General features: G+C 34.5%; 2 protein-coding genes across 2 annotated transcripts; both read right to left on the bottom strand.

Annotated features, from left to right (window-relative positions):
• Positions 1 to 1,036: 1,036 nt before the first annotated feature.
• mapda (N6-Methyl-AMP deaminase) lies at positions 1,037 to 8,188 on the bottom strand. Its single transcript, XM_079859482.1, has 11 exons — positions 8,057 to 8,188; positions 7,793 to 7,923; positions 4,334 to 4,394; positions 4,164 to 4,251; positions 4,000 to 4,081; positions 3,795 to 3,921; positions 3,642 to 3,722; positions 3,412 to 3,550; positions 2,166 to 2,266; positions 1,607 to 1,976; positions 1,037 to 1,238 (listed from the first exon to the last, which is right to left on the bottom strand). Exons 1-10 carry the CDS (start codon positions 8,114 to 8,116, stop codon positions 1,785 to 1,787), a joined length of 1,062 nt encoding a protein of 353 aa, XP_079715608.1. The 5' UTR covers positions 8,117 to 8,188; the 3' UTR covers positions 1,037 to 1,238; positions 1,607 to 1,784.
• Positions 8,188 to 10,461, bottom strand: cplx3a (complexin 3a). The gene is made up of 3 exons (XM_079859483.1): positions 10,066 to 10,461; positions 9,067 to 9,154; positions 8,188 to 8,991 (listed from the first exon to the last, which is right to left on the bottom strand). The coding sequence occupies exons 1-3, from the start codon at positions 10,221 to 10,223 to the stop codon at positions 8,767 to 8,769; spliced, it is 471 nt and encodes a 156-aa protein (XP_079715609.1). The 5' UTR covers positions 10,224 to 10,461; the 3' UTR covers positions 8,188 to 8,766.
• Positions 10,462 to 14,618: the final 4,157 nt, after the last annotated feature.

Raw genomic sequence — 14,618 nt, 5'->3', positions numbered from 1 at the left:
GTCTTCAGAAAATATGTTGCTGCAAGAGGGAGTGGAAGTTATTTTGATTAAAGAATATGTATATGACTTAAATAAAATAGAGGCATGCACAGATAAATCGTTTATAATAAATACGGCAATATTCCATTTAAAAAACAAAACAAGAATTGAACATTTTTATTTTACGGTGACTTTAACTGCATGTATGCTATCACATAGCCTACACTTTATTATTTTTTAGTTCTGGCACTAGAGGGGACATAAGATATTTGAGGATATAAAAAGATGCATGTCGGAGATCTGAGCTGTGTAACGTGATCCAGGAGAGAAACCAGAATCACTTTGCAGTTTGTGATAAGGAACATTTATAATGAATTGCTGCCCTCTAATGGTTAAACCTTTTGGATGCATACAGTACACAGCCGTGCAACTACTGTGCTTATTTTTTTATTTTACGCTAAAAATGCAACATCCACTGTTTTATCCTCTAAGAATATAAAAGAGATCACGTTTACACCGGCTATGTAATGAATAAACATATATTTGATATTACTGTATTAATATCCAATATTAATATTCAAGAAACCTTCAATAATCTATAATAACTTATATTAACTGTTATAATATTTAATTTTAAACAGACCACAGATCTATTTCACAAAACAAATAACCAATTATAACTGTCAACTGTCCTGTGCTTACCTAAATAAAAAAATCATTCTCTTCGTAGTCACAGAAACCTTGTTGCCCCCTTACCCTCCTGTTGTTCCAAACCTGTATGAGTTTCTTTCTTCTGCTGAACACAAAAGAAGAATGTTGGTAACCAGACAGTTGATGGTAGCCACTGATTTCCATAGTAGGAAAAAAAAAAATTATGGAAGCCAATGGGGCCCATTAACTTTTTGGTTACCAACATTTGGGTGAACTAACTGGAGCAAAAAACACACCAAAATGTTGCATGAGCAAGAGAATTAAACTGATTTTCTAGTTCTGTCTTCGTCCAATCAGATACTGACTGCGCAACATATGCAAATAAGAATGTTAAGAACTTTTTTTTCCAAATATGGAGTATTTATTAAGAAGCAACAACAAAAATTGTATTGAAAATGTAAAATGAAATAGACCACTTTCACAGAAGCTGTGTAATTAATAAACTTATATTTAATATTGTTGTATTAATATTAAAAATAACAATATTTATATTCAAGAAACCTTCAAAAGTCTATGATAAATATTAAAATCAATTTAATTTAAACAGTCTAAAGGCCCGTTCACACCAAGCACGATAACTATAAAGATAACGATAAAGATAACTATATATGCGTCCACACCAACGACTGATAACGGCCTTTTTATTCTAAGCACGCGCGCGCGCGCCCGGATGATCCAGATCCATTTTAAATGCGCGAGACATTTAAATTAGAATGGATTCTGATTGGCTGTCAGTGTTTTATCGTTCGACAGCTGGAAAAAAATCGTTCTGAAAGTGATCCCAACGATATCGTTCCTCATATCTTTATCGTTATAGTTGTGGTGTGAACTCTGTTATTCTTTATTATGGAGAACGATTTTTAGAATTATATCTTTATCGTTATCTTTATAGTTATCGTCCTTGGTGTGAACGGGCCTTAACTCTGTTTCACACAACACAGGTAGTTTATATATTAGTTCAGATATTAATGCAGCATGTGCTTTGAAATTGAGGAAACCGACATTAGCTGCTACAACGTGCCTTCGTTTTATGAAAAGCAAGCGTTTGGGCTGTCTGAGGTAGGACTGTTGGTGAAGTTTACAGCAGTCATTCCTCATTGGAGAATCTGCTGTTTGAGCTCTGCCCATTTCTTCTCCAGCTTTTCTTTGATTGGCTCAGGGGCGAAGGTGTATCCAATGGCCTGCTGGGAGAGACTCCACACGGCCTCCTGAGTCAAACCAAACGTGGAGGCAGCCAGCTGGTACTCCTGAGAGAGATCCGTGCAGAACACACCCTTATCATCCGTCTGACGGGACAGGAGGAGCAATAGGCATAGTGTTATTTTCTAATAGAATTTATAAACACTTTTAAAAAAAAGTTCCTTTGCATTCATTTAAAAAGTGTCTGAACTGCATAATAGTGTGTGTGTGAGTGTGTGTGTGTGTGTGTGTGTGTGTGTGGGGGGGGGGATGGGGGGAGGCGGGGGGGTACTCACGCAGAGAACACATGGGTGTCCTTGCTTATACCAGTACTGGAAGTGATGCTTCTCATATGAAGGCACTGTTTGACCTTTGACATTAGAGGTCAAACACAGCTCTATAAAACAAGAACGGGAATTATAATAGAACATATTTATATATATTATACATATATTTATATAAAGCAAGTCATTTTGGAATTATGACAGAAAACTAGTAAAACAAATAAAAATAGTAAAATAAAAGTTTACAAAATATTTATTTAAAGTTTATAATAGATTTATAATATTTATAGATTTATCTAAGATTTATAAAATTTGTGTTCGATTTACAATAATACAATTAAAAAAAAACATAACATAGTTAATAACATAAAATAGTAAATAATTAAAAAATTTTATCTAAAGTTCATAAATAAAAATAAAAATATTAAACTATTTAAAAATATTCTTTAAAGTTTCTTTAAAGTATTTCGTTTTGGAATTACGATGGAAAACTTGTCCAAAAAAAAAAATAAGTTTTAAAAATAATTCTTTAAAGTTTAAGTATGCAATTTCGGAAATACAATAGAACACTATTTATAAAATATAAAATAGTTAATAACATAAAATAGCATATAATAAATAAATAAATAAATAAAAAATTTAAAAAAAAAACAAACATTTATTTGTAAAAATTTAAAATTTTTAAATTTCAAGTATGGAATTATAATGGAAAAATTGAACACTAATTAAAAACATAAAATAGTTCATAAAAGTAAAATAAAATATGAAACTAGTTACATTCAAGTATCTAATTTTGGAATTACGATTGAAAACTAGTCAAAACTAAATATTTAATAAAATAGTAAAATAGTTTTTCAGCCCCACTTCAGCCCCTCATTTCAGTGAACAGACATGTCAGGTGATATTATATATTAAAAAATATATATATAAAAAAATTAAAGGGGTGGTGTGAGGTCCAAAAATGTGGTTTGTTGCCTTAGGGCAACACCATGCCATAGAGGGTTAAATATATATATAATTCTTTAAAGCATGCAATTTTGGAATTATGATGAAAAAAATAGTAAAAGTTAATAAAATAAAAATGTATTTAAATGAAAATAAAATAGTTACAAAAAATATATTATTTAAAGCTCAAGTATGTAATTTCAGAATTACAATAGAACACTATATAAAAAAACTAAAATAGTTATTAACATAAAAATAAAATAGTAAAACAGAATTCTTTAAAGTTAAAGGAATTAAGAAGGAAAACTCATACCAATAGGAATATTTTGTTTGCAAACTTTCTCCACAAGACTGTCCGATCCACCGACCTCAGGATGTAGGAAGGTTCCGTGGCCGATTCTATCAGGAGGCAAGTTCAACAACAGCTCGGACTCATCTCTCTGAGAAGGAACCTGAAATGCACACAAACTCTGGCATAAACCACCTAAAAGCATTCATACAGAAACAAACTTCCTATATGGAGATGTTTCCATGTGCTCTGACCTCTGAGAGGTGTAGAGCCAACTTCAGGCCGCAGTTCTTGGCTTTCTGAAGTGCAAAGAGCAAGTCTTTTCCATGACCGACCTGTATGATCAAAGATATGAAGACTGCAGCCAGAAACAAGTGAAGTGTGATGTTATTGCAATCTGAACTCACGGTTGGATCTCCACTGAGGTCAAGTCCGACTACTATTCCATCACTGGAGAGCAGGAAGTCCTCCGCTAGCTTCACGGTCTCCATTGCAACCTCAGGCCCATGTCTGCGGTCCACAGCCACGAGAAACCTGTTTCTCGTGAAAAAGGTGAGCATGACAGAAGCAGGTGGTCATCTAGAAAATACAGAATTCAAATTTAAACATTACCTGACATCAATGTCAACTTCCTCTTGTTTACACTGCCGGATGGCTTCCAGCACAGTTTCAATGTACCTTTGTTTAGTGAGACCTTTTTGTGACAAAAACAAATGTCAACAATAAGCAGAAATGAGCTGCTAATAATTGTTTGACATATGAATTGCTTCCAGTACCTGTTTCAGTCACTTCCCGTGGCGTGCTACGCAACTCCAAGTATTTTACGCCATCTGCCGCAAACTCTTGAATGACTGCTTTAGCAACCTATTTAATAGGGATAATTCCTCTTTTTGAATTTATTCTTAATCATGTAAAAGAATAAAACTTTGAGCAAATGTTGCTTTACCATTAGGATGTCCTCTTCTGAATCAACCAGCTGATGAATCACTTTAAACACTTGAAAACACCTAATGGAGAGATACACTAATTTAAAAGCTCACTCGTAACATCAGGATTTAGACTAGTACACTATGGCCCGGTTTCACAGACAGGGTTTAGATTAAGCCAGGATTAGGCCTTAGTTCAATTAGAACATTTCCGTAGCTTTCAAACGTGCCTTAGAAAAAACATCACTGGTGTGCATATTGAGACAAAACAATGGCACTGACATATTTTAAGATATGTCTCTTTCAGTTAAAACAGCTCAAACATGCATTTTAGTCAGGGACTAAGCTTAAAGGAGAACTCCGGTCAATTTTAACATTTTTTTGTACATTTGGAGTGCTGTCAATACAGAGAACAACGTCAAAAATCGGTGTTGCCTACACCGTGTTATCCTCTTTTTAAAATTTGCACCCTGTTGACTTCAATGGGGCAAGTTTTAAACCTTTTAGCCTCTTAACATCCTTGATGTGTCATTACAAGTGCACAGGTCATGTGAGTGATTCCTTCGGAGTGAACGCGGGTCAATCTGACTGCAGTAGATGTGAAAGATATGAATAAAAATTATGTTTATTCAGCCAGCGCTCATACCTGTATTTACATCCTGTTTTCGGTCAAAGTCCATAGTAATCGATTGTCGAGTTCACGCGCATTGGTTTAGTACCTAGGAATCACTCACATGACCTGTGCACTTGTAATGACACATCAAGGATGTTAAGAGGCTAAAAGCAGGTTTAAAACTTGCCCCATTGAAGTCAACAGGGTGCAAATTTTAAAAAGAGGATAACACGGTGTAGGCAACACCGATTTTTGACGTTGTTCTCTGTATTGACAGCACTCCAAATGTACAAAAAAATGAGCTCAATGTTAACATTGACCGGAGTTCTCCTTTAAGCCTTGTCTATGAAGACTTATCTATTTGGCAAGCAAGCAATGTCTTCATCCAAATATGTAGGCTATACATCCTACTCTTTTTAGTTAGGGAAAAACAGTGATGTACGTTTTCACAGTATTCATAAAACGGTTGTCTAAAAATTTCCCAAATGAACTACTACTGGCGAATGGACAATTTACTATCCCGCGAGGCCGTCGGAGAGGAGTTGTGAATGGCAGTGAAGCGATAACAACTGAAGGTCACAAATGCCCGACTTTTAATGGTCTCCCCTTCTTTGATAAATAATCCTCCATGTAAATCAAAATGGCTTGAACCTTACCATATATCATAGCACAGCATCTGGACATTACCTTATAAATATGTTATTTCTAAAATAAATAAATAAAATACAGAATTATTCATCAATATTATCCTGTAAATGCACTGCAGCACTGTGTGTGTGTGTGTGTGTGTGTGTGTATGTATGTGTATATATATATATATATATATATATATATATATATATATATATAGTGTATGTGGATATCAGTCAATGATATTGAACTTTGTTATTATTATTATTACCCAGTCTTTCTCATTTTTGGATTGACTTTTGGATTGGACACGGCATGGGGAAAAAAAATCTTTAAATGTAGAACCTTAAAACCTTACTATTTTACTGAAAAAACTAAATCACCTCGTTAATACTTTAATTATTTTAGCAAAATTTTACATTCCCAAGTCAAGAATAACTAACTAACTAATAACTAACTTACTAGCTAACTAAAAAAATTAATTAGGCTAATAAATAAATAAATTTAATATCATGTCGCAGCCTAATTTTACATTTTTGTTTGTTAGCTTTTTATAGCTGTTGTTTATTCTGTATTATTGTTGTTGTTTTGTTCTTTATCTCACATGGTTCTCTGAACTGTTAAGTATTGTACTTTTTTGTTCTGTATTTGACTGTTATTACAGAACTAAAAACAAAATAAATGACGTTGACAACTTGACGGATGTATTAAGTATGGATTAAATGAATTCTACACACATTAATACTATATAGAACGAACTTCTTTGACGGTCGAGAAGTAGGGGAGAGTGGGGTGATTTGTGCCAGGGGGGGGAAGTAGTTCCACCCTTGTTTCTGGAAAACCATAGAAGAAATTGGTCATGTGACCACATAATTTTGAAAAGCAATCACTTTTACTCGTCCTCCAAAGAAGAGAGACACATGGCATGAGAGTTAAGCATATTTTAGTGCAAAAAACTGTTTTTTCCCTTTCAAAGTAAAATTTCTATGATTAAGGTTTTTTGATTGTAGTGTCTGAACAATTATAGACAAGTTTGAAAACATTTCACACATGTTTTAGTGCTTTAGTAGGCTACACAATGAGTCTATACAGTTAGCATGATGTTAGCTCTTAACTGCTGGATCATGCTAGTTTTTCAAACTTGTGGGTCCGGGGTGATTTGTGCCAAAGGGCCTGGGTTAAGTTGTGCCAGATCCAGACCACCTAGACCTACATACTCACATGGGGATAATCTTGAGAAGTGAGGAGATGGGCATGCCTCATCATTGTTTGACTTAGGCCTGTCTGCTATTTGTTTAATTTAGCTAACACTGATTTCAGTTTTGAGTTTGCACTATGTTATTAAAGAGAAGTTTTATTTGTAAGTGGCCTATGTCACAATAGGATGTTTAGAAATTAGCCTAGTCACTTTATTCTTATATGTTACATAATTGACAGACAGCGCTATGTCAACAGGCATCTATTGCCAAAGCCTTTTTGCCTGAAATGATTCACAAATATCATATATTGTGTTGCTATGGTGCTCTAAATGGTTGCTAGGGCGTAGCTTGATAGCTTCACAATGATCCTGAGAGACTTATTGGTCGTCTGAGTAAAATGAGCCCGCCCCCTTGTCTCTATGACACTGTGATCCAGAGTTATGTTCAATACAAAATCCCTATGCAATTGACCATAGTAGGAAAAACGCAGGCTATGGTATTCCAGGGTGACAATATCTAAATAAACCTTAAATTAGTAATTTTGTATTGAATTTATCTTGCTTTCATATAGCAGTATGGTTCATAACATTAAAATGTTCTGTTTTACTTCAGAAATCACTGGCACAATTTACCCCCAATGTATTCCCCCAAAGGCACAACTTCCCCCGCACCAGGGGCAAGTTGTGCCATGAGACCACTTTTTTTTCCAAGAGCTAGCCTATATTTCTGAAACAATTTATTTCAGATCCAAAGTTATTGTTCTCAGGGATGCACCACATCCTGAAATATATGTACATCCTTAAGTTGAAGGCATTACTGCCATGGCCTCACTTTAAAGTCACTTTGAGTAAAAACTGGCACAACTCACCCCACTCTCCCCTATGTGTTGTTGTTTTTTCCAAAAATGCCTACTCAGAGAGTATGCTATTTAAAACGTAGTCTCAGATTTATTTTGAGCACTACATGTTTGTAATTGTCAAAAAAACATTATAACCCCGAGTCTGTTGATTTGAAGTGTGCAGGTGTTTGATACGGACTCGTCCAGTGTTCGGCGCTGTCCGCGGCGGATGGCGGTCATGTTGTGCTCAATGTTCAGATGCGGCTTGCGCTGAATCAGCGTCTCCATAGTCTCAAAACTGACCGAGCCGTTGAGATGCGCGTGCAGCTCCTGAAAGAAACATAAACACTGTATTTAACTTCATTATCTATTTTCATTAATATATATAAATAAATAATTGGGATGAGCTCATTAAAAGATCATCTCTGTTTTATTAACGGATCTATTTTTTTGTGTTTCCTACCACTTTGGGCAGCTGACGATAAAAGAGATCCGCTTCGGTGTCCATCGACGTTTCCGTCATGTGTGTGAATGTGAATTTCAAACATGGAGACGGAATGTTTTTCCTGATGCACCACAGTTCAGTTGCGTTACAGAAATGAGTCTAAGAAAACATCGACTTTTGACAGTGGTTCCCTTATTGATTCAAATTAAACTGGCGGCAACTTATGAGACGAATTGAATTGAATTGACGTTTTTAGTATCTACACACTTCACGTAAATACATCAATATACTGAGTACATAAAAAGGTTCAAATACATAAATACTGTAGTTTAATAGTATAATTTAAGCAATTGCATATTTTTTATTAATATGACTGGAATACTGTAACATTTTCTGGCTAATTTAAAGTAGATGTAGGATAGTCAATCACATATAAACAACTATAACATTTTAAGCACTAAAGAACAACAAGTAGAAAGATGTTAACTGATAATTATTGCCTTAAACCACTTTTATGACAATGTATACAGTGTGGCAAACATTATTTACGATATTAACAAACACTTCAAATTTATATATGATTGCTTGGCTTTGGGTAGGAGCTCGTCTTTCACAAAGCATTAGGCATGCTGTTTATGGATCTGATTTATTCCCTATATTCTCCCTGAAGTCATCGGAGCCGAGGAAACATCTGATCCTCAATCAGCAGTCCAACTCTGGGGTTGGGGTTACATGACATCACACTTTTCAGCCGACTGTTTAATGTCTTGGAGGGTGGACTGGGCCTTCTCCTTTAACTGATCAATATCTACGTTCTGAATGTTGGTCAGCTGACCCAGGACAGACTGCTTGTTCTCCTCCTCCTGGTTGTCTTCAGCGATCATCTTGGCTAGTTCTGTGGGCAACTCCACGTCGTCTGCCGCAGCCTGAATTTGCGTGTCGTCCAGTTCACTCTGTAAATAAAAAGTACAAGTTAATAATGAAATAACAATGGTTCACACAGTGCATTTTATTAAAGGGATGTTTACTTTTGGAAGACGATATTTTTCCCTGAAGTGGCTCCTGACTGTGGCTCGTTCAGCCTTCTTCTGGGCAAAGCTGGTATCCCGCTCCAACCTAGATGAAAAATAGAGGCTAGTTTGAAACGTAAAACCCTTTTTTTTTTCTTTTTTTTTTTAATAAAAAAAGATTTTGCTTAAACATGATTCCCTATTGATAACAATATTAAATCATCATAATATTATCAATTATTATGTTCAGTGTGCATTTTAACTGTTTTATGTCTAGGACAATGTAATACGATGCCATTCAAAAATGCAGACAATAGACAAAAACAGCTGCATGTGCATTTCTGCAGAGGAGTCACTGTCCTCAAGGCTTGAGAGCAAGGTGACATGCACTATTGATTAAACCACAGAAATACAGGAAGCTGGAGATAAACATTGACCTTCTTGGCATCTCCTTGTATTACATTTGAACAAGTGACTGTGCAGCTTGTGTATTAAATTTAAACAGGAGGGAAAGGATCCTCATAATTTTATATATATATATATATATATATATATATATATATATATATATATATATATATATATAGTGGTTTTTTTTCAGACATTTATTTTATAAATATTATATATATAAAATGTATCTGAAAATAAAAATTAAAAACAATTATTGATAAAATATTTATAAAATTATATTAATACAAATGCATTAAATTACTGATATACATATATACATATATAAACATATATATATATATATATATATATATATATATATATATATATATATATATATATATATATATATATATATACACACACACACACACACATATATATATATATATATTAATTAACATCACATTCATTTGCTATTACCAAACTAAATAAAAATGGAGGGAGAAATGATGAATATATTATAAAGATAAAATAAAATACATTTTATTGATAATGTTAAAAAATATCAAACATTTAAAATCACATTCTTTGGTCATGATAACCATAGTAAGTGCAAAGTCTTACTTCTCCTCCGCCAACTGTTCTTGGTATTGTTCAAACTCTTCGTGTGTCATTCCTTTTGCTCCAGCTTCGGTCTTTTCTCCTTCTGGCTTTTCTTCTCCAAGACCCCCGGTAAGATCCTTCAGCTGCCCCCCTATCATGTGTTTAAACATAAAAGCCATTGTTTTTCTGCAGAATACAGATATAAAACGGTTGTTTCTTTGGATAATGTGCCAGTCGCTTGAGAAAGTCTAGTTGTCTCGTCACTCGTGTGAGAAGAAAACAAAAACGCCGATATGTCTTCCTTTCTTTTCTTCTGCTCAATTCAAGTTCTAGCACCAAATATTCATAACCTGTACAACGCGGAGGAATTCATTCTCTCTCATTCTCTCTCTCTCTCTCTCTCTCTCTCTCTCTCTCTCTCTGTGTGTGTGTGTGTGAGCAGTAACGGGCGACTTCTTCTGCATACATGATTGAAAGTGAAGCTCAAAAACATTGCAAAAGTCACCAATGGCTTACAAAAAGTTACACTATATAATGTTTAATCGTTAGTTTATGATGATGTTGCAGAGATATATTTGATGTAGCCTAGGCTATTCTTACACAACATTTTGTGTATAATGTTGCCAAGATTAAGTTTGTCAATTACACAGGGTTCAGTGGGCAGTGAAATGCTGTGATGAGGCTCAGTTTCAGAGCAATTGTGCCAAAAAACTCATGCATGAGTAACATTGAGAATAAGAAAAAAAAGATGTAAAATGGGACATAAGTATACAGAATGGGAATACTATATTAAATCTTTTGCTATAAGATGTTTCTACACTGTAAAAAGTTTTGCTATAAGATGTTTCAGATCTGTAAACCCGAATAAGTTGGCAAAACTCAAAAAATGTAAAGGCAATCAGTTGCCTCAAATTTTTTAAGTTAAGAAATTCAAAGTTTAAGTTAGCAGAACTAGCAGATTTTTATTTTTTACTTATACATTTTAATTGTTCTTAACTTGAAATGTTTGAGTACACTAATTAATACATTTAACTTAAAACTTTCATGTAATCTCAATGTGAACACTTTTATTAGTGTAAACTTAGCTAGCGTTAACAAGCTAGTTTGCTAACATGCTAATTTGTTAACATGTCAACAATAGTATGTTATACAGTAGCACTTGCTGTATGAGTGCAGCAATATAAAGGCTTTATTTGCTCTCAAATCAAGCTGCATGCACCACTTGTCACCATGATGGTAACTATCCTAAAACCAACATTAACAGAAATTCTTCTAAATTAGCATAACACAACATTAATCAATACTAAATCTCCCACTTAACATTAATCTTGCACAACATTATATTACACTTCATTTTAGCATTTACTCTCCCTTCCGAGTGACATCGGCAAAGCATGCAAGACATCCCAGCCGTTTCAGTTAAACTTAAGTTTTGTCTAAATTAAAAGAAATAATTTCATAAAACTCAAAACAATGAAACAGTTCAGTTTACTTAAAATATATCAGTTCTGTGAACTTGAAAGAAAAATAAAGTGCTAAATACTCATAAAAGTTAATTTGACTGAACTAATTAGTTTAATTTAAGTTTGTCCTACTCAAACCAATTAATTATTTTGAGCGTTAGGGTTTACAGATTACTTACTATCAAATACTTTAGATTTAAATTTTTAAGAGACAGGAAATACTTTCATTGGTTTAATTTGTGTTTTTTTTGCGCGCTCCGTTAATGACAGCCTGTGCGCTTGTTGATGAGTCAGTATGAGTAATGATGAGCTGCCACTGTCACTTCTCTCCTGTGTCCAGCAAATCACAGGGCTTCAAGTGAAACACCTCGGTCTTTGTCAACTAATTGAACCACATACAGCGTAAGGGACACTTCTATGCTAAAAGGATTGTGTACAGTCTTACAACTGTAAGAAAATGTATAATAAATACTTATTAATATAAAAAATACATGCAAATATGCTAAATGATGCTATAGGCTAAAGTTTAGCTTTAAGTTAACAAATCACATACAAAAGTCTCTTTCCTTGCCCGCCTCTTTTAAAATTAATTAAATATGTATTTAATATAAGAAGTTAGAGATAAATATATGACATTTTAAGGTTATAATATTAATATAAACAACATATGTATTGGTTTTGACTCAAAATGGCTTTAAATATATATAGGCTATTAAGTTTCTAGCATGTTAGCTATTTGTTTAGCAACAGTTCTTCTAACCCTAATTGATGGAGTGTGTAGCTTTTCATTTCTTAAACAACCATGTAGGAAGACACATCATGGCCATATTCCAGGATGACAGTCAAGATTCATCAGGCTCAAATTGTGAAAGACTGGTTGGGAGGAAGCATGAAGAATCATGTTCACACATGAATCGGCACCTCCGAGTCCAGACCTTAAATTCATTGAAAGTCTTTGGGATGTGCTGGAGGAGACTTTACAGAGTGCTGGACTCTTTGCATTGTCAATACAAGATCTTGTACACAGAAATGTACACACCTCTTGATGGAAATAAATGTTGTGATGTTATTTCCATCAAGAGGTGCATCCATGTTTGGTCAAGATCTTGCAGTGTATATTTTAGATATAAAAGTACAACATAAATCATATTTTTTCATTATCTACATCTTGAATTGTTGAAATACATTGACAAATCACTTTTCTGAAATGACATGAATAATGCATGTTTAAGCGTCGTCTTTGGAGGATATGATGACCTTTCCTATAAAGACAGCGGTGAGTCAACGCTTTGTACCATTTGGGGGAATTTTAACAATTACATTTGCTTTGAAAATCCATCTTGCTGAATCCAACTGCTTTCAGATGTAAATTTCTGATAATATGAGTTTATTCATAGACGGCACACTGAATCCATTATCATACATGTTTTAAACATGACCAGCTGCAATCTGATTTGTCCTCATTTGTCCAGTGAAGAACAAGATACTATATTGGATTACATTCATTGTCCATACAAGCATAGACTCTTTGCCAAACCTTGTTGTCTATAAGGGTCAATGATTCTCCAGAGAAATGCCAGGGCATTGAGAAGGTTTTTCGCTCTTGCCTGAAGCAGTGCCCTAGCGAGTCACTTCTCCGTTCAGCACAACCCTGAATCACTGTACTCAAGAACCCTTCATGAGGCACATTTCTGGCCCAAACGCAAACAGCAGAGGGATGCGTTTTGCATGAGAGAAGACTGTCATGAATGTATGCATCGTGAGGACTCCACCTCTGGTGTTGATTGGGATGTACACTGGCATACGAGCTCCCTTAGGCTGGGCGTGGGTGAAGGCCGGATGAGGGCCTGAGCCCAAATGTCATGAGAGAGATGTAAATGGGGGCTGACGAGCACTGCGGAGCATATCTAAACCCACAGCTGGAGGAACTCTGGTATTTTAAAGAATCAAACATAGCGTGTCACTTAATGTTGCTCTCTTCAGGCGAACGCATGAACTCTGCATCTCACGGAGATAAAGACTGAAGGAGCATATAACCCACTGCTGCTATTGACTGCTTAGTCTGTTTAGGCAGGGATAGTTTCAACATTTCTGTTCTTCCCTCATAACATGAGATCAGAATCACTTCCTTTAAACGATACGGTTGAATTAAACTCTTCTTACTGTCCCTTGGCAATGTCTTCCAAATAGGCCACAAAACAGAGCAAATCGTGACACATGCATGGTGACATCCACAGTCAAGCGTTCTGGCGTGAAGCACACACGCCCGAGGGGGAAGCTGAAGTCCCGTCTCCCTAACTTACCTCATTCTTTCTTGTTAAGCAGGGAAGCTCGCGTGCTTGAAGTTTCGTAAGCATTTCCCGATCTCACTTTTAAGGGGAAGTACTACAAGTGGTTTCATTCCCCTTTCTTTTTAAATGAAAATGAAAAAATTAAATCAATATAAATAAACATAATATTCAATTATGCATCAACTTACATGCAATGAGTTGTGCACCGTCTACCAAAGATTATGTTGTTATATTTACATATACATATATATACACACACACATGCACATTTGCATGCCACTAAAAAGTCAAATTAAAATGAAATTTTAAAAATTAAAAAAAATTATATATTATATATAAAATCAACATATGTATACGTATATATATATATATATTTAAAATATTGCATTTATACTAAATGCACACATAAATTTCATATCTATATATTTTAACAAAAGACAACTTAAAATATTTAAGAAAACACTTTTAATATGCATTCGTAAATGCAAAAATATTTTCTTTTTAAACTACCGATTATAAATAAATTACAAACAGCATTTAATGCATGAATAAAATGTAATATTTAGGAAATTTGCCTATTAAATTACCATCGCTTTGATTTTTTCAGAGGTGATGTAACTATCATAAAAATCAAATGTTTAAAAATTCTGTTGGCTATCATTTTGGATGTTTTTTCTTCTTCTTCCTTTTCCTAAATGAAGAGAATTGAACAATTGAGAATTACACATTCAGATAATCTAACCAATCAGCACGAGACGAGGCCTATATGAATTCTCTCTCACCTCTGTCCCACGACAGCATCCCTCCACCCCGACTCCTC

The sequence above is a fragment of the Squalius cephalus genome (assembly GCF_949319135.1).
Source record: "Squalius cephalus genome assembly, chromosome: 23".
Classification (NCBI taxonomy): domain Eukaryota; kingdom Metazoa; phylum Chordata; class Actinopteri; order Cypriniformes; family Leuciscidae; genus Squalius; species Squalius cephalus.
The sequence above is the reverse complement of the archived record's forward strand: the minus strand, read 5'-3'. Positions and strand labels throughout refer to the sequence as shown.